This window comes from Tamandua tetradactyla, chromosome 7 (assembly GCF_023851605.1).
Source record: "Tamandua tetradactyla isolate mTamTet1 chromosome 7, mTamTet1.pri, whole genome shotgun sequence".
Lineage (NCBI taxonomy): Eukaryota > Metazoa > Chordata > Mammalia > Pilosa > Myrmecophagidae > Tamandua > Tamandua tetradactyla.
The window spans coordinates 5,513,304-5,533,047 of record NC_135333.1 but is presented as its reverse complement, the minus strand read 5'-3'; the positions used below and the strand labels follow the sequence as shown (position 1 = coordinate 5,533,047).

Below are 19,744 nucleotides of genomic sequence, written 5' to 3'. Positions count from 1 at the left end.
TTAGCCTTCCTATCCATGAGCAGGGAATATCTTTGCACCTGTTTACATATTCTTTGATTTCTTTTAGCAATGTTATGTAGTTTTCTGTGTACAAGTCCGTTACATCCCTAGTTAAGTTCCTTCTTAAGTATGTGATTCTTTCAGTTGCTATTTTGAATGGAATTTTTTTCTTAACTGACTCCTCAACTATATCATTGATTGTGTATAGAAATGTTACTGATTTTTGCATGTTAATTTTATATCCTGCCACTTTATTACCTTAAGTAATTTTGCTGTAGATTTTTTAGGATCTTCCAAGTATAGTATCATATCATCTGCAAATAGTGCGAGCTTTACTTCTTCCTTTTCAAGTTGGATGCCTTTTATTTCTTTGTCTTGCCTGATTGCTCTATCTAGAACTTCTAGCACAGTGTTGAATAATAGTGGTGACAGTAGGCATCCTTCAGTCTCTCTCTATTAAGTACGATGCTGGCTCTTGGTTTTTCATATGTTCTCTTTATCATATTGAGGTAGTTTACTTTGATTCCTTTCTTTCAGAGTGTTTTTATCAGAAAAGGATGCTGAATTTTGTTGAATGCTTTTTCAGCATCAGTCGAGATCATGTGATTTTCCTCTTTCAATTTGTTAATGTGCTGTATTACATTAATTGATTTTCTTTTATTGAACCATCTTTGCATTGCTGGTATTAACCACACTTGGTCATGGTGTATAATTCTTTTAATGTGCTGTTGATTTCGGTTTGCTAATATTTTATTGAGAATTTTTGCATCTATGTTCATTAGTTAGATTGGTCTGTAGTTTTCCTTTCTTACAGCATCTTTACCCGGTTTTTGGTATTAAAATGTATTAGCTTCATAAAATGAGTTAGGTAGAGTTCCTTTTTCCTGAGTTTTTTGGAAGAGTTTGACCAGGATTGGCTTTAGTTCTGGAATGTTTGATAAAATTCCCGAGTGAAGCCGTCTGGCCCCCGGCTTTTCTTTGTAAGAAGAGTTTTGATGACTGATTGAATCTCTTTACTTGTGATTGGCTTTTTGGGATCTTCTGTTTCTTCCTGAGTCAGTGTTTCTTGTTTGAGTGTCTCCAGGAACTTGTCCATTTCATCTAAGTTGTCTAGTTTGTTGGCATATAGTTGCTCATAGTACCTTTTTATGATTTCTTTTATTTCTTCAGGGTCTGTGAAGAAGTCATGTAACGCACCCCTTCTCATTTCTGATTTTTGTTTATTTGCATCCTCTTTTTTTCTGTCATTCTTGCTGGTCGCCCATCAATTTTATTGATTTTCTCAAAGAACCAACTTTTGGTTCTATTGTCTCTTTCTGTCGCTCTTTTGTTCTCCCATTCATTGATCTCTGCTTTAATCTTTGTTATTTCTCTTCTCCTATTTGCTTTGGGGATAGTTTGCTGTTCTTTCTTAAGTTCCTCCAGGTGAGTATTCAAGTCCTCGATTTTTGCCCTTTCTTGTTTTTTAATACAGGCATTTAAGGCAGTAAATTTCCTTCTCAGCACAGCCTATGCCACATCCTATAAATTCTCATAGGTTCTGTTTAACTGATCAGAATTTTTCAATTCTTGTTATTCTGTTTCTTTCCCTGCCTATATGGAGCCTTTTTTTTTTTTTTTTAGGAGGGTCTCCTCTGATATTATAAACCCCATTCACATTTCCACTGACCAAACAGGTCCATGTCTCAGGAGGAATGAATTACTGGTATCAGTTTTCCCTGAAGGTGAGACCCAGCAGATTGTCAGACTTTACTATGATGGCTCTAAGTTCTGTGCTCTTCCTACCCTGCCCAGCATGTGGTATTTGTCTTATCATGGCTTCCCACCAGGGTAATGCATTTAATTTCAGCAGACTCTTCTAGCTGAGGGCATGGTTGCAACAAAGGGGAGGTTGTAGGCTGGTGTTATTTGCTTCAGTTTTTCAGTCCCTGGGGCCCAAATTCCTTTAAGATATTTTTCCACTTTACCTGGGCCCCAGACTCCTCTTGGGGAAAATACAACTGTTAGGGAGTTAACATCTTTCACCTGACTAATTACTTGGGCTCTCAGAAAGACTTAGTTCTCCCCTTGCCTGGGATAGTGCTGGAGCCTGAGGAGGCTTCCAGTTCTATCTAATGAGCTGTTAAGGAGTAGGAAAAAAAGTGCAAAAAACCCCCAAAAAGTGTTTTGTGAGCCTGACCAGCTCCATGGGTTTGAGTTTGTCAATCAAGAGCCTAAGTTGGTACATGGCTGTGTGTATCTCCAGGCTCTATGTGCCCCCTTTTCTTGTGGTCCAGTCCTTTTCTGGTGCTTTCTCAGAAAGCCTCTTTTTAAAGTTTTTTTGGTAACCCCCACCCCCTCCCTCCTGTGGGAAAAACTTGTAGTACCTTTCTTGCTTATTCCAGGTTTATCTGTGCTGGGGGCCTATTTTCAGTAGTCAGTATTTGTTGATTAATTCTGCATTTGGAGCTTGGTTGAGCTAAGCCCTTGCTGCTGGTAGTCTGTTTCCTTTTCTTGTAGGGAAACAGCCTGCAATTCCCACGGGGGAGTTGGGTGAGGTATGGGTCTCAGAGGCTAGGGAGACTTACAGGTCTGTATGGGAACTCAGCTGTTTCACCTGGTCCAGATAGGTGTATGTTGTATATCTGGTCACTGGTGTAGCCCCAGCACTCATGTACTGTTCTTGGTTATTTGCTAGGTGCTTTGGAGGAGGAACTGAATTCCACAACTCACTGTGCAGCCTGCTTGCCCCGCCTCATCTGTATAGCTTTAAAAAAAATCTTTTTTTCTTTTTCTTTGTATCTATGTGTTTCATTATTCTTTATTGGTCTTGCAGGATTTTTGTACAACATGTCACTAAATTTATTCTGAATTGGTTTAATATTTGTTTAGATGTGCTCTAAAGTCCTAAATATCCCAAGACATTGTGGATGCTTAGTAAATGTTTGTAGTATTTTAATTGCATTTTATATTAATTCTATATTGATAGGAAATTTCTTACTGGCTTTAACTAATGCTATTTTGAATACAGGTCATAGTAACTTCAGATTATGAACATCAGAAAAGGAAATTTATTGTAAGGATACAAAGGCATGTTATGGTATCCAAGAGCAAGAACTTCAGTCAGGAGCTAAAGCTATTGACTTGAGCTCCTCAGTCAATAGGAGCTAAGGCTAGCTATTCTCTGACTCACTCAGAAAACTCATAGTCTCTTATGTGTACTTTCTTCTCGGCACGTCTTTTGTTCTTTTCTTTTACTCCTTCTCTGCAGATCATTTTTTTTTCTGTTTCTCCCTGATCTTGCCAGAAGATGGCTACCACAGGCTTTATATCACTGCCCCTTTTTAAATTGTTTAATGGAGCAGGTTTAAATTCCAGGGAGAGATAAACTTATTGCTCCAGTTTGGGTCAGGTACCAGTGTGAGCAGCTGTTTGTTGACAAAGCATAATACTAGAACATTCCTCTTTGTTAAAGATAGAAAAACTGAGACTTGGGGATTAAAAGTTGGTGGCTAATAGGTTGTAGATCCAGATCGTAATTTCAGATACTGCCTACACAATTTCTGTCCTCATTCTCCTATATCCTATTACCTCTGAACCAGTGTATGTCAAACTGAAGTCCACAGAAATTCCCTTGGGTCTGTTTTGCAACATCTTTGATGTTTTACAAGCAGATTGTCAGTACTTGGTATTAATTCAGTTGTGACTACCAGGAATGTGAGATTCCAGAATACATTTCTCCAGAGTTTTTAGAAAATTAACTGGCCTAGTCAAACGAAATTCCTACTTGAGGTTATTTGCTGTTATTGTCTGATTTCCTTCTTCTATCTAGTATTATATTCTTGTTACTAATAGCCTAGTTTTTCATGCCTATTTTTGGGCAGTTTCTGTCATTAATATCTGCATTTTTTTATTCTGAGGTACAAAATCGACTTTATAAAGACTGGTAATGATACAAATTAAAGCAAACATTTATTTATCATGTCAGGCACTGTTAATCATTTTACACATAATTTTACATGTAACAGATCACAGTTTTGAATTAGGTTCCATCATTAACCCCGCTTTGTAAATGTGAAGCTTGGTAGGCTCAGAGGAACTAACTTCTTCCAACAGGTCACATAGATGGGTAAGATATGGGCTTGGAGTTTGATTTCTGGTATATTCTGATTCCGGCCTTGTTTTTGTTTGTTTTTTTGCCTACTGTATGGTAGGGTCACATTTCATTACTTTTCCATGTGAGTATCCTGTTATTGCAGCACCATTTGTAGAATGTTTGTTTTGCTTTGTTTTTTTGGAAAGTGCATGGACGGGAAATTGAACCCAGGTCTCCTGCATTGCATGCGGGAATTCTACCTTTGACGTACCCTTACTTCCCCTTTCAGAGCTTATGCTTTTAAACTCCTAATAATGTATTTTTGAAGTTAAGTAATATTCAACTTTAGAAGTCATGTTTAGCAGTCCTTAACTAATGTTTAGTCTCTTTAATTCAACAGATGTTTCCTAAATTCCTCCAGTGTGAAGGTGCTATTCTCAGACCATAGTATAAAACGAATGAGTCTATTTCTGCCATTAGTAGTTCAGTTTAGGAGAGAAGATTGCAATACTTAAAATACAGTATAAAATGCTTACCTTTAAAAAATGTTTGTCAGTGTATAAAAAAGTGTTTGCAAAGTCCCCTTTGGGAAATGGTGAGAAAGAGGGGAAATTCAACTTCCCCAAATTGAATTCTTGATATTCTCACAAGCAATGTGGACAACCAAGGCACTAGGCTGAGCCCCCAATCTTGGGGTTTGTTCATATGAAACTTAACCCCACAAAGGGTAGGTCAAGCCTACATAAAATTAGGTCTAAGGGTCACACCCAAGAGAACCTCTTTTGTTGCTCAGATATAGCCTCTCTCCAGCCAACACAACAAGCAAACTCACCACCATCCCCCTGTCTATGTGAGACATGACTCCCAGGGGCGTGGAGCTTCCTGGCAACGTGGGACAGAAATCCTAGAGTGAGCTGAGACTCAGCATCAAGGAATTGAGAAAACATTCTCAACCAAAAGGAGGAAGAGTGAAATGAGACAAAATAAAGTGTCGATGACTGAGAGATTCCAAACAGAGTGGAGAGGTTATCCTGGAGGTTATTCTTACGCATTAAGTAGATAATCACCTTGTTAGTCAAGATGTAATGGAGAGGCTGGAGGGAACTGCCTGAAAATGTAGAGCTGTGTTCCAGTAGCCATGTTTTTTGAAGATGATTGTATAATGATGTAGCTTTCAAAATGTGACTGTGTGATTGTGAAAACCCTGTGTCTGATGCTCCTTTTATCTACCTTATCAACAGATGAGTAAAACATATGGAATAAAAATACATAATAGGGTGAACAAATGTTAAAATAAATTTAGATTGAAATGTTAGTGATCAGTGAAAGGGAGGGGTGAAGGGTATGGTATGTATGAATTTTTTTTTGTTTTCTTTTTGTTTCCTTTTCTGAATAGATGCAAATGTTCCAAGAAATGATTATGATGATGAATATGCAATTATGTGATGATATTGTGAATTACTGATTATATATGTTGTGCTGGTTTGAAAGGAAGTATGCCCCCCTAGAAAAGCCATGTTTTAATCAAAATCCCATTTCATGAAGGTAGAGTAATCCCTATTCAATACTGTATGTTTGAAACTGAAATCAGATCATCTCCCTGGATGATGTGATTTAGTCAAGAGTGGTTGTTAAGCTGAATTAGGTGACGACATGTCTCCCCCCATGGGTCTTGATTGGTTCATTGGAGTCCTATAAAAGAGGAAATATTTTGGAGAATGAGAGATTCAGAAAGCAGAACAACATAGTCATGAGAAGCAGAGTCCACCAGCCATTGACCTTTGGAGATGAAGAAGGAAAATGCCTCCCGGGGAGTTTCATGAAACAGGAAGCCAGGAGAAGAAGCTTGCAGATGACGTCATGTTCACCACGTGCCCTTCCAGATGATAGAGAAACCCTGTGTGTTCACCATGTGCCCTTCCACTTGAGAAAGAAACCCTGAACTTCATCAGCCTTCTTGAACCAAGGTATCTTTCTCTGGATGCCTTAGATTGGACATTTCTATAGACTTGTTTTAATTGGGACATTTTCTCGGCCTTAGAACTTGTAAACTAGCAACTCATTAAATTCCTCTTATTAAAAGCATTTAATAAGAGGTATGTTTCTGGTATGTTGCATTCCGGCAGCTAGCAAACTAGAACATATGTAGAACAAAATGATCAAAAGTTAAGAATGTTTGTGTTTGTTTGCTGTTTTTGTATTTAAAAAAAATAAAAATATTTAAAAAAATGTTTGTGTCCATCTGGGAGAAGCAAATCTGTACATTGTGTGTTGTATTGAGTATTATAGCATTGATTGGGAAGAGTAATTAATGCTCTGAAATTAGAATGAATTCTATGACTTAGAGTATTTATTACATACTATGTGGGCCAATCTCTTGGTCAATAGACAAGTGAGGAATAGATTTTCAAGTGATCAAAAATTCATGTTTCCTGTTGATGGCTTCTTTCAGAGTCACATTTTTGAGAACGTAAGACAACACAAACTTGGTGAGGCTCTATTTTTTTCTCTTTTCTTTTTTTAATAAACTCTTAGAAATGTTTTTTAGATGTACCTCTAGTGATTTATCTTTTGACCTTTCAAAATCTTTTTCCTATTGCTTTCTAATACATGCCAGTAGATATTTCTAACATTTCCAGATAGATATAAACCATAACAATGTCAGTTTATGATTTCTCTTTGTATTCTGGTTTTTGAACTAGCAATACCATCTTTTCTAAATTCTAGATGATTAAAGTTCAAATACTGTAATATAGGAGTTCTGTGTGCTGAGATGTTACTGTAAGTAGATTCATTTCCATTTGAATAAGAGTTTGGCTTTAACAGCAAGTTAACAAATAGAATTAAACCTCTTCTCAGAGCAGGACTAATTTGCTACCTTTGTACTAAGTGAGCAAGCTGCTTTAGCTTTTTTGGCATTGAGAACAAGTTATTAAATAAAGTAGGCACTAAATAAATGTCTTTTCCAGTATATTCCTCTCTCATCTCTTTGCTGATGCTGAAAATTCCAGTTAGAATGCCTCCTTTGATTTAATTAAATTTCTGGGAATATGCAGATATCTCTCTGGTTAACAGATGTGGGTAAAATTGATTTATAATTAATTTATGGTTCCATCCTCTAAAGTAGCCTAAATTTGAAAAAGACTATTATTAGGAAATGTTGCAGTAATCAAAGAAATTTTTTTGAGTATTTTTTTGGAGGGGGGGGTTGATTTTTGTGATGTCCAAGAAATTAATGGATAGTGCACCAAAAAGAGATGCAAATGGCCAGTAAATACCTACTTCATAAAAAAATTTCTTTTCAAGCAATTTAAAATTTACAGTACAAAGAATTCATGGAACCCCCTTCACCAGATTGCCAGCTCTTAGCATTCTATAATATTTGCTCCATATGTACATGTCTCTCTCTTTATATACAAATACACACATATGTACCCATTATTGTTAGTCTTTGAACTTTTTGAGAGCAAACTACAGACATGATGCACCGTCTTCCCTATATTCTCTCCAGTGTATAATTACCCACACTGCATACACTCCCAGCTACCCTTCATTCAGTCCTTTACATTAGGAAATCAGCATTAGTACACACAGTCATCCTATTCACAGACCTCTTTCCATTTTACCTACTCTCATCATAATGTGTCTTCTTTTCTTTCTGGTCCATGCTTTTATTCAGCAACATTGGCTGTTTATGTCTCTTTAGACTATTTCAATGTATAACTGAAATAATCTGTATTTTCCCTGTATTTCATGTCCTTTATAGTTTTAGGTATTACAGACAGGTCTTACTTCTGTAAAATGACTTCGTCCTGGCTCAACTTAATTTTCCTTTTTACCTAAGTCAGTCATACATTCATGGATGGTATACCGCAGAAAAAATGTTGTTCTGTTCTCATTATATCACATCAGGGAGGTATGCAATACTGACCTATCTACCATTGATAATGAGTAGTGTTTTGAGTAGTATTCTAAGTTATACTAATATCCCATCTTTTGTCAGACCTCCACTGAACAGTCTTAGCATCTATTGAAAACTCGGAATCAACGACCTTATTGATGATTGTCAAATTATTTTCATCATTCCTGTTAAATTCATTAGTTAACATTCCACAAGGAAAAGCTTTCCCTCTTTCCATTCATTTATATCAATATGGACTCATGGATTACAGTTTTACTGAATGTGTTATAATTTGTTGCTGACATTTAAAAATTGATATAATTTACATACAGTGGAATATACAGAACTTAAGTATACATTTCAGTCAATTTTGACATATACATATATCCTTAACAAGATAATAGAATGGCTTATATTTATTTTGATTTCAAATTGTCCTCCATTTGGCTGAAAGGAGCCCTTTTCATGTAGCTCCCATATCTCTTTGAAATGTTACATCATTCATTGAGCATACTCTTCTTGTGCTTTCCCTACCTGGCCTTGAAATTAGCCATTTTTTCAAAGGACCCGTAATCTTAGAAGGAGAATGAGACTTCGAAACCAAGATTAGGTCATTGGTATGATTTTGTTACTAGGCTGTCTATTATTCTAGACCTTCCTGGACAGAGTTAAGAAAATATATGTGTGTATATATATATGTACACACATACCTATATGTGTAGGCAAACATGCATCTATAACTACTTTTTTATTTTTCTGTGTGTATAAATATTGTACAACCATAGTTAAACCATGTTTCCAATTCTAGAAGAACCTTAGAGCTCTTTCTCCCCTCCTGTCTTTTTAACTTCTTTGCGATGGAAAACAGGACCCCAATTCTGGTCAGTGCATGCATCTTCAACAATGCTGCTCTTTTCTTTAGCTCTTAATTATCTCCCATCCATGTTCTCAGCTGCAAGGGCTTGCCTGTGCCTCCACACGGCCCCTCCAAAGCTCCTCCTCTACTACTTATATACTGAGCATCTGGGTCCACTGTCATTCACCTCTTTGTGGCTTCCCAACCCTCACTTGCTTTCTAGTCTGTGTCTTCAGCTGCCCCCCATGAAAAGGGAGAGAGGAAATGGCCCCAGAGAAAGATTTTAAAGTTAGATTTTGCATATTTCCTCAGTGTAAGTTAGATTTTGCATATTTCCTCAGTATACTCAGTTTTTGTATGTGCTAAAAATTTGAATATTTTAATCTTAATTTTTAAATGGTATGCTCTTTGGTATATCTTTTTTTAAAAGTTAGTCTGTGTAATTCTCTCCATTGTTTGTGTCTCTGATTTATATATATGAAATAGCTTGTTTCCACAGATTTATTGTTAGACTGTATACGTTTTTAAGTACATTTATTTTCTAAGGGTCATAACATCAAATTTAATACTCTAGTTTTCTGATTCTACTGACTGCATTGCCACTGCCTTAGTAATCAGTTTGAATACTTATTCTTCTTAATAAGCTGCCTCAATAGAATACTATCTAGCCTGTTTTGCTTTTTTATAAAATAGATCTTGAATAGCTGAATATTTCCTAGGGAATATCAATATCAGTCAGTCATTAGGTAATTATCATTGTCTTATTAAAACTTATTTTATATATTTGATGTACTGCAGCCTAAAGGCACATTAGAGATTACTGTTGATTCATTTGTGTTCTTAAATGTTTCCTTGTCATTTTGGCATCTTGAAGAATTGCTTTCCACTAGTAGCTAATTTAAAAATCACTTATGCTTTTTAGTGTTCCTATGGAGTTTAATGGTTTTTAGTTGCCAATTAGGGCATTTGGTAGATTGACTAGAAAAATAATTGTTTAAGCAGTGCTTAAACTGTGAGGTAGTTGTTGCCTTGACAACTAGAAAACTGTTCTGTTTACTAAACAAAGGGATGGTAATTTAGTAGTTTAATTTCCTTTTTGGCATAGAAGTTCTACGTAAAAATGGGTTTTATTTTAGCCTCTGAGATGGTCCATATTAATGACCAAAATCAGCGAAGCAGAAAAAAAAGAGATACATGTGTATATCTAAGGGTTGCTGTTGGTCAAAGAATTCTTAGTCTGCAACATAATTCTTTGTGTATCTCTACATTGGACCAAACTGTACTAGCCTCAGATTAGTATATTATCTTGGTTGTTTTTCTGCCACACTCTAAATTGTTATGGCATATTTCACTAGGGAACATCCTCATGAAGACTTGATCTTTCTTGCTACTAAGATTCAATATCGTTATTTCATGTCTGAGTTGAATAAGACAGTATTTTAAAGGAACAACCTCTGTGCACTCTCCCCCCGCATATATATACCTAGTTATCCTGGCATGGGAACTTTTATGACTTAACTCTTTTGTGTAGGACTTGCCCAATTTTTTTATTTCATAGTTTTTTTCTCACTTCCCCACCAAGTGATTAAAATTTTAGCATTTATTGGGCGCTGTATGCTGGCCCTTTGTTTTAAAGATTTATGTAACATTTCAATCCTCATCCCTGTACGGTAGTCATTATCATTACATCCTGAAACACAGAGAGGTCCTATAACCAGCCCAAGGTCATCTAGCTACAATGTGGTAAACATGAACCCAGGCATCTAATTCAGAAGCCTGTGTGCTTAGTTAGGATATTATACTGGTTCTCAGTAATATAGTCATTGCAAATTAATTGAAAAACACAGAAAAGTATTAATAAGAAAAAATTTTAAAACCCACAATCCCAATCATTACTTTTATATTTATGGTGAAATAATATCTGGGATTTCCTTAAAAATAGTTGGGTTTTGGGATGGAATGAGTAGGTGTATAGGATGGGGCAAAATTATAAATTGATAATTACGAAAGCCAGATTATGGGTACATGGGGGATTAATTATTCTGTTTTCTCTTCTTTGGTATGTGTTTGAAATGTTTCTTTGTATACAATTTAAAAAGCAGAAAATATATGCCAATTTTAAAAAACAAAAGGAATTTTTTTTAAACAGAAAAAAGCAAGACCTACTTGAAATTAAAATATTTCCATTCATGTACCCCCCCTCCACTTCACACCCGTTCCCATGGGTAATCCTTCTTAATAGTTGTTCTTTTTATTATATATAATTTTGCTTTTCATATGTATAATATAATATATATATCTTTACTTTTTCATGGCACAGTTCTAAAACTGGAAAAGTATAACATTTTAAAGACATAGCATACATATTACCAAATGTCCTGTGGTATTTTCTCATTGGATTAGTACTGAAAAATAATGCATTCTCAGGAGTGTTGACATGAGTGAAAAAGTGAGGGAAGTGATTTAACTTTGAATTTGTTTTTTATTTATGATGAGCAGTCATTTAAAATGAGAATTTGCCTTTCATATAAGGATCGAGCTGGGATTAGAAACTTCTCTTTTTGCCTAGAGAGCCTGTGCTAGTAACCTGTATGTTTCATTGCAACATGCACTAATGATAAAAACTAACAACTTGTGCTCTTCTAAAATTTTGTTTACAAATCTGACCATGTATGGATTCACTTATGTTTCTTTAGAAATTATCGTTCACATTTTGGTCAGCATTGAAAAATAATTGTAGTTTTACTTACCAGATAATTATATGGATCTCATAGTATCCCACTTTGTCTATCTTGTAACCCCTAAGGCTTTGCTCTAGGCTTGGTAAACAAATGTATACATGATTCATATTATTGGATTCCACTAAATGATGAGATGATTTAGGAACAGAAAAGTAATTTATCAAAGATGATACAAAAAATACTGTGGCAGAAGTAAGACCAGGACATAGATTGTTGATTTTCCTATGCCCTTTCTAGCAAACTGACCCTGTTCTGAAAATGTGTTTTTAACTTTAGCAGGATCTTATTAGACTTTGACTTTCCCTTTGTAAATATTTTCTGAGAGGCATTTCCTTTTTATATGCTTTAGTAATTATTTTTCATGTGTTCTAGCTTGATGGAAGGAAAATGTCCTTCATCCTTCAAAATAGTAATTTGCCCCCACAATATTTGAGGTAATTAATACTAGTCTCCTGTCAACATGGATTTTCTTGCTAATGGGATGGGGCTTAGTTTTTGGGGGAAAAAGCCTTCTTTCTCTAACTCAAATGAATAAATCTGCCCTATAAGCATACCTGTAGTTGAAATATTGCTAGCACTTGATGGGAATATTAACAAAAGGTGTGCATAAATGGCTTTCTGTATGCTAATAGTCTAAAGATATTGTTACTTTATTTTCTTTTTGTTCCAAATTCTCCATAATAAAAAAGTTTTAAGCTTAACGTTCCTTAATTATTTATTTATTTTTTGAATGAGAGCACTCCTCTTATATTAGCCACAGATATTAGGGGTGAATTTCCTTTGATTTCCAGATGAAATTGACATTTTTTATTATTCATTTCTGTATAAGAGAGTTTTCTAACTTACATTCTTTGGTATTTCTGTAGGATATTAATAGGAAGAAAGCATTCTTTGGACAAATTATTAGGAAATGCTGAGTTAAAATTTAAATGTTTTTCTTTATTATAGGGCTGCTCAGATCCTTTAGCATGTTTTTGTGACTCTCTACAATTAGACAGTATGGGGATACAGCCAATAAACTGATTTTTCCAAATTTCCCACATTTCCTTTCTGATACAGCATTTTGGAGTATTAGTATTTCTTTTAAAACACTTTCAGAAGAACTGCTTACATAATCTTCTTTGGCTGTAGAGTTGATTAAATATAAGCAAAATAGCACCTGTTTTGCATTTGACTGTATGCAGAAATGTGCCCAGTTGTAAAGAGAGCAGTAGATTGGGACTATATAGCTATATCATAAGTCATGAAACATAAAATACTATTGAAGATATAGAAGTAAAACAGTAAACTCATGTCAGAACATTTGAGACTACCAAGATTGTATTTTTTTCATACAGTTTTTCACCAGTAGTTTAAGTATAATTTTTTTTTCTCTTCCTTTTACTCTTATTTTACCATAGAATTGTCTAGATAGGAATATAACAAAGCTATTCTGAATTTGGGTAGTTGCCAAGATATAGCCGAGATATTAAAAGGGATTTTCTCAGACTGAGATTTAAGGATACATTTTTTAGCTCTTCTTTTTTAAAGGGCATATAATAAATAGTTGAATGAATGAATGGGTAGATGGAGATGTAAATAGAAGTCTATACTTCTCATTGAATTAATTCATAGTATGGACCATGTGTATTTAATAGGCTGAAAGATGACTTTACATTAAATATGCTGTGCCTTTAGTGCCTTTAAAAGGCTTTATAATAAATATTTTACTTGTTTTTGAATTTATAGTGTTCTATAGATGGTTCTTGTTAAATACATATAACTATTATATAGCTGTAACAGTATTTGATAAGCCATTTTGAGGTCTGATTGTAGGAAAGGGAAAAAAAAGTTGTAATCTAATTATATTTCTTTGCATTTTTAGGCCCTTGATGAGCCTCCCTATTTGACAGTGGGCACTGATGTGAGTGCTAAATATCGAGGAGCTTTCTGTGAAGCAAAGATCAAGACAGCAAAAAGACTTGTCAAAGTCAAGGTATAATATTTGTAAATTTTCTAAATTATATGTACAGTGTTTGATATTTAAACTTATTTGGTGAGTGAATCTAAGAATTATTTTTCTGTAATATGAATTTCTAGGAGCAGTGGTTGTTAAAAATATCTCAAAACTAACCATTGTTGATGACCTGAAAATATTCCAATTGGATTATCATATTAAAAATGCCATTTTACTATAATCTTGGTATTGTTTTTATTGTTGGCCTTTTAGAGCTGGGAAAAGACCTTAGGACTCTTTTAGTTTAATTCCTTAATTTTACATGAGAAAAAATGATGCTCACAGAGTTTAAGTGATTTCTCCAAGGTCATTAGAACAAATTAGTGTAGAATTATAAGTACCATAGTTCATCAGTTTTAAGAAACACTTGTCCCCACTCATTTTAACCATGAAATTGGGATATGACTTATAATTGATGATGTCATAGATGGGATGAAATATGGTAAATCTAGTTGTTGATTCTTCTTCCTCTGCCTTTCTTGAAAATTCTTTCTAGTATGCTTGTGTTCTGTCTCATAATGCAGAAGAAGAAGTGTAATGGCTTATATTTTAAGAAATTATCTGTGTTAAATATTTGAAAGTAGATATTTATTTGTCAATAATTTATTGAGTGACAAACCCTGGGCAAGTTACTCTGTTAGGTGAAAAGAAAGATGGGAATAAAGGAATGAGTATGATCTTATTTCTGTCATCAAAGCATTTGTCATTGATAGTATTAGCAGGTACACATGTAAGTGATTGGTTTGAATAGCACCAAACAGGCTTTAGATGTATTAAAATCTAGTGGTGTTTTTTCTTTGTCTGTAAAACCCAGCTTCCTTTTTCTGTGTGTGTTGGAAAAAGCTTCCGGGGTGATTGTAATTTGAACCATTGTGAAAAGATCTTTACATGGACTGCTGGCCTGTAGTATGATAATCTTGGCCCTACCCTTCCCTCAGTTTCCACTTACTTGATGTCTCTTAGTTTGTAATTTGATTATGCAGATGCTGTTTCGATGTTTTTACAGTGAGTAGCATTTCTTGTTTTGGCTTCACCCACTCTGTACTCTTTTTTTTTTTTTTAACATCTTAGAGATGAAGAGAAAGTTATTTATTATCAGTTTTCTCACTTCTTCAGACACTGCTACTGCTCATACTGGTACTACCTTTGTGTGAATTAGGCAAAAGCCCTCCCTCTTGGTGGAGAGCCTTTTTGGCAAAACTAGGTTTGGCGATAGCACTTTGGTACCAGTTAGAAAAAAAAAAAAAAAGCCCGCTTTAGAAAAGGACAGCATCACTCCAGGACCCATGCCTTGGCCTGCAAAGCACTGACTGGGTTTTAGCCCTTATTTGCATGCTCAACTGGAGATCCCTGTATAATAAACAACCAGGAAAGTGACATGAAGCAGTACATCCATTCTTGCCACTAAAACTTTCGTACAGGTCTCTACTGCCTCTATTGATAGTACTCAGTACCGTGTACTTATAAAGAGTTTGTAAAACGTAATTTTTTTGGCTGCTCTGAGAAATTACAGCTTTATAATTCAAAGTTAATGATTTTCTTATTCTCTGAAATATTTCTTTAGTAGTTTAATTTGTTCATGATTCAAAGTTAATAAATTTTCCAGCAAATTTGTTGATACGTTTCTTCACCAGTTTTCATTTACAGAATTCTAAGATTATGTATTAGGTACTGAAACGAATTAAGACAGTCCCAGTCTTTAAGTGGCTTACAGTCTAAGTATAGGGCACAGATACCTAAACACATAATTTAAATGAAGTTGGATACTTTTGTGTAAGAAAATAATGCCTGGGGTGCTATGGCTATGCAGGCTATCTCCTCTCATAGCTGGTTTATGAGCCCATTACCTAAATACATTACCATATACATCTGATAAGACCATGTTAATGGGTTCTATCCTTTTAAGAACTCTTCAGCCTTGTATAGATAAAACAACCTTTTCTGTACTGAATACTGGAAGCTATTTTGCTTTTCAACAGGTAATTGAATCTTTAAACTTGAACCCTTTATTTTAATTTATTGTCCTCTTACCTGGTTTTCCATGCTCTCTGATTGCTATATCAACATAGAGAGGCAGTCTGGTAAAGTTCTAGAGCTAAACTGCCTTGGTTTGAATCTCAGCTCAACCTCATCATACTAGTTCTGTTACTGTGAACCAGTTGCTTTTATTTTCTTTTCCTCAGTTTTCTTATCAACAAAATGGGACTAATTATACCTAATGGTTGTGTGGATTAAATATTTAATACATGAACCTGATTCTTAGTAGCTCTCAGTAAATGTTTGTTGCTATTGTTTATTACTGAGGTCTTCACAAGATGATACAGTACCTAAAAGCCTAAGCAATCCACCTCTTCTTGCTCTTTGTTTTTCAGAAAAAGAAATTCTATAAATAAACTAATAGATTATAATATTAGATAGAATATGCTATGGAGACGTGGAGTAATTTAGATGCAAATTGTAAAAAGTAAGGTATAGTCTGGGCAGTTGTTTAAATAACCAGTTTTCATTTAATCAGTGTAGAGTTTGGGATCTTTTATAAACTAAGCTATTAGTTTAGATCACTTGTAATAAAAGCAAGTAATTAGTGCATTGGGGAGCTTATGTTGCTTGATTTTTATGTTGGTTAATTAAATTTTTAATCTCTAGGTAACATTTAGGCATGATTCTTCAACAGTTGAAGTTCAAGATGACCACATAAAGGGCCCATTAAAGGTAATTCACTTATTAATTTATTCATTATTAATTGCAATGTTTTATTGAGTAAGAAAGTTAGTCATTAAAAGATTTTTGGATTTTTCGTTATTGAGCTGATAAATATGTAATTTTTTCTAGGCTTAATGTTAAATAAAGCCTGGTATCATAGTGTTTAACTATAGAAATGAAAGAAACTTTAAGGAAATATTGACTGCTTTTTATTTACTTATCTATTTCAGTCCCACCATGTTTCCATTACTAAAATGATAGGTGTTCAGAATTAATAGATGATGAACTAGGAATTAAGGGATTTAAATTCTGTGATGATGTAAATGGTGAGAAAATTAAAACACACACTCATACACAAATAAATATGTAAGGATAACCAAGCAGTTAAGTGATGAGCATATTCATACTAAAAAGCTAGAGAGTTTTATTTATTTTTATTTGTTTTTCCTTATTGGCCACTGAAATAAATTCTGCTTTACTTTCTACTAGTGACCTAGCTAAAGGGAATGTGTGCTTTATGGCCCTTCTAAATGTCTGAAAATGGACATTGGACTAGCTAGGGGAATTTTAAGAAATGTTAACGAGCTTGAAGAAATGTTTGTAGATACAAATGAAATTATTGAGCATGATGTATACATTCTACTGGCTAGTGTTTAGAAGATAGAAAGAATGCGTGAACTGTGGACAAAAATGTTAGAAGTTGGTAAATCTGGATATCTGGGTAGGGGATATATTGCAGTTCTCTGTATTGTTTTTGTATTATTGTTGCAAATTTTCTGTAAGTTTGAAATTATTTCAAAATAAAAAGTTAAGGAAAAAAAGAAAATCCTTTACTGATAAAAGCTGTGCTTTTCGAAGAGTTAGTTATTTGTATCTTTCAGTTTGTGGTTGAATTTTTTTTTAAATTTAATTGAGATATATTCACGTACCACAAACGCCATAAAAAGTATACAATCAGTGGCTTACAGTATGATCACATAGTTGTGCATACATACCCATGATCGATTTTAGAACATTTTTGTTACTCCAGAACAGAAATAAGAATAAAACCCAAATCCTCTTATACCCCATTATGCCCTATTGTTGACCTATAGTATTAGTGTAGTAAATTTGTTACTGGTGATGAAAGAATATTAATGTATTACTGTTATAACTGTACTCCATTGTTTGCAATAGCTATATTTTCCCCCGTATATCCTTCTATTATAATTATTATTATTATTTTTTTACATTCGTAGTGGTTCATGCAAGAACGTACTTACATATATGGCTTTAAACAATGTGGTTGAATTTTAAAACTCTTAATTGGATCTCAGGGCATTTGTACCTTGTATTTGTAGAAGGTGCAGTGAAGAACTAAAAACTATTAAATATTTTTCTTTAATCTTGCTTTGTAAAAATTATTTTCCACCATTACTATACTGTAGATACCTTCTTTAATGTTACATGTTCATATTTGCCATTTATAGGGAAAAGGGGACAGAAAAACCCTTCCAGTTATAATAATAAAAGTGATATTGCCATTTTTAATTTAGTGCTTAGTTTGTGCTAACGCTTTGTTAAATGCTTTGCCCATATTGTCTTACCTAAATGTATTTTATAGAAGAAGAAATTGAAGAGATAGGTTAAGTAATTTGTCCAAGATTTCATAGCCAGTAAGGACAGAACCAAGTTATGACTGGTATACAGTCTCTAGTTGTAATGTTACAACATTGTGCCCTCTTGATACTTAATACCACATCCGTGCTTTATTTCTGTTTTTGCTTCATAACACACCAACATATCTTTTCATTACTTGATTATCCTGTTAGCTGGGCCTGCAGGCCCTCCTGGGCCAAAAATGTTCAGTTCCAAAGGGATAGAAAAGGCAACTGCTTTGTAGCTCTGAGATATCTTTGTCTCTAGGTATTGCTCTTTTTTCCTTGAGAGCGGCACAGTTGATTTGTTTTGCTTGTTTGGGTGTCATTTTTTAAAATTTTCTTTATATGTAACTAGGGCTTTAGGACCATTTTGATCTGGACATAGGCCAGCATATCAAATTTGGGCTTCAGAACTATTGGAAAATCTGTCACTTTTTGATCTGTAGGTTCCTAGCATACCTTGTAGCTGTGCTAATATACTTTGAATTAGGTTTCTTAATATGTGTTGTAGCTTTCTATCAGCTGGAAAAAGTATCAACATTTGAATAAAATATTTCTCTTAGAGAAAAGAAGTCTGCAAAAAATGATGGTCATTTGAACTCAGTACAATTTCAATAATGAGTTTATATGAAAATGATATCTAGATTTTTTGACTGTTAAATAAAAAATTGAGTTTTTTTTTTAACTACAGACATGCTGTGAAAGTTCTGTTAGTTCTCTTGAGTTCCTTTTCCCCCTTTTGGGCATTGTGTGTGGTCTGAGGATATCTGTGGGTCCTTAATATCAGATTTGTAAGGTCACACCTATTCTCATAATAATACTAAAATATTATTTTGCCTTTCTCACCATTTTGACATTTTGACTGATGATGCAAAACAGTGGTGGGTAAAACTGCTGGCATTTTAGCATCTATCAAGTCATTAGTCATTTTGCTCTTCACTACCATGCACTGAGTTTTTTTTTTTAGTAAAAGCTAATTTCACTAAAGAATGTCAATAATGCAGGAAAAAATATTAATTTTTTAAAGTTTTGAATACACATTATTTTAATATTTTGTATGACAAAATGCAGAGTACACTTAAAGCATTGTTCTGCATGCAGAAATATGTTGGTGATCTCAAGGAAAAGCACTTCTGCGATTGATTTGTGAGCTGCTTTTCTAATGGAACAACAATTTTTACTTGACTGACACACTGGTTATTCAGACTTGAATATTTGGCAGACATTTTCTTGAAAATAAACAAAGTGAGTCTGTTACCACAAATAAAACAACCAGCTGTATTTAGTACCAGTGAAAAAACCTTTCAAGCAAAAATTATAATTTTGTAAACCTGTATCTGCTGCTATGAGATAAAAGCTTTTTAGTACATAGAGAATTTTCTGATGAGAGTAGTGATATTATTGAATGTGATTTTGATATTATATAATGAAATGTATCAACATTTGGAAAATCTGCATAACTCAGTGAATCAGTTATTTTGCAAATAACTGGTGCATTAAGTTACAAAGTTATTCATGGATAAAAGGTCCATTCAAAGTATGATAGACCAGTGTATTTTAACGTAATAGTATAAAAATTTTATTGATATGGTTTCTGATTCATTGCAGCTAGTCCTAAAAAACTACCTCATGTTGAGTTTGGTATAGTATCGAAGAAGAGTATCCATAGTTACCTAAAACAGACAATTAAAATATTTCTCTTTTTTCTAACTATATATCTGTGTGTGGCCTGATTTTCTTCATATATTTTGATCAAAATAATAAATCACAACAGATTAAACATGGAAATAGATATGAGAATCCAGCTGTCTGTTTTATGTCAGACATTAAAG

The 19,744-nt window shown here is 34.1% G+C and overlaps 1 protein-coding gene across 12 annotated transcripts in view; it reads left to right on the top strand.

The window, feature by feature from the left end:
- Positions 1 to 19,744, top strand: part of ARID4B (AT-rich interaction domain 4B) — a 209,545-nt gene that overhangs the window by 62,636 nt on the left and 127,165 nt on the right. For all 12 annotated transcript variants that reach the window (XM_077168373.1, XM_077168380.1, XM_077168378.1 and 9 more), the window contains 2 exons: positions 13,438 to 13,548; positions 16,216 to 16,281. In XM_077168373.1, coding sequence (XP_077024488.1) covers positions 13,438 to 13,548; positions 16,216 to 16,281 — 177 coding nt within the window. The remainder of the gene's footprint in view (positions 1 to 13,437; positions 13,549 to 16,215; positions 16,282 to 19,744) is intronic.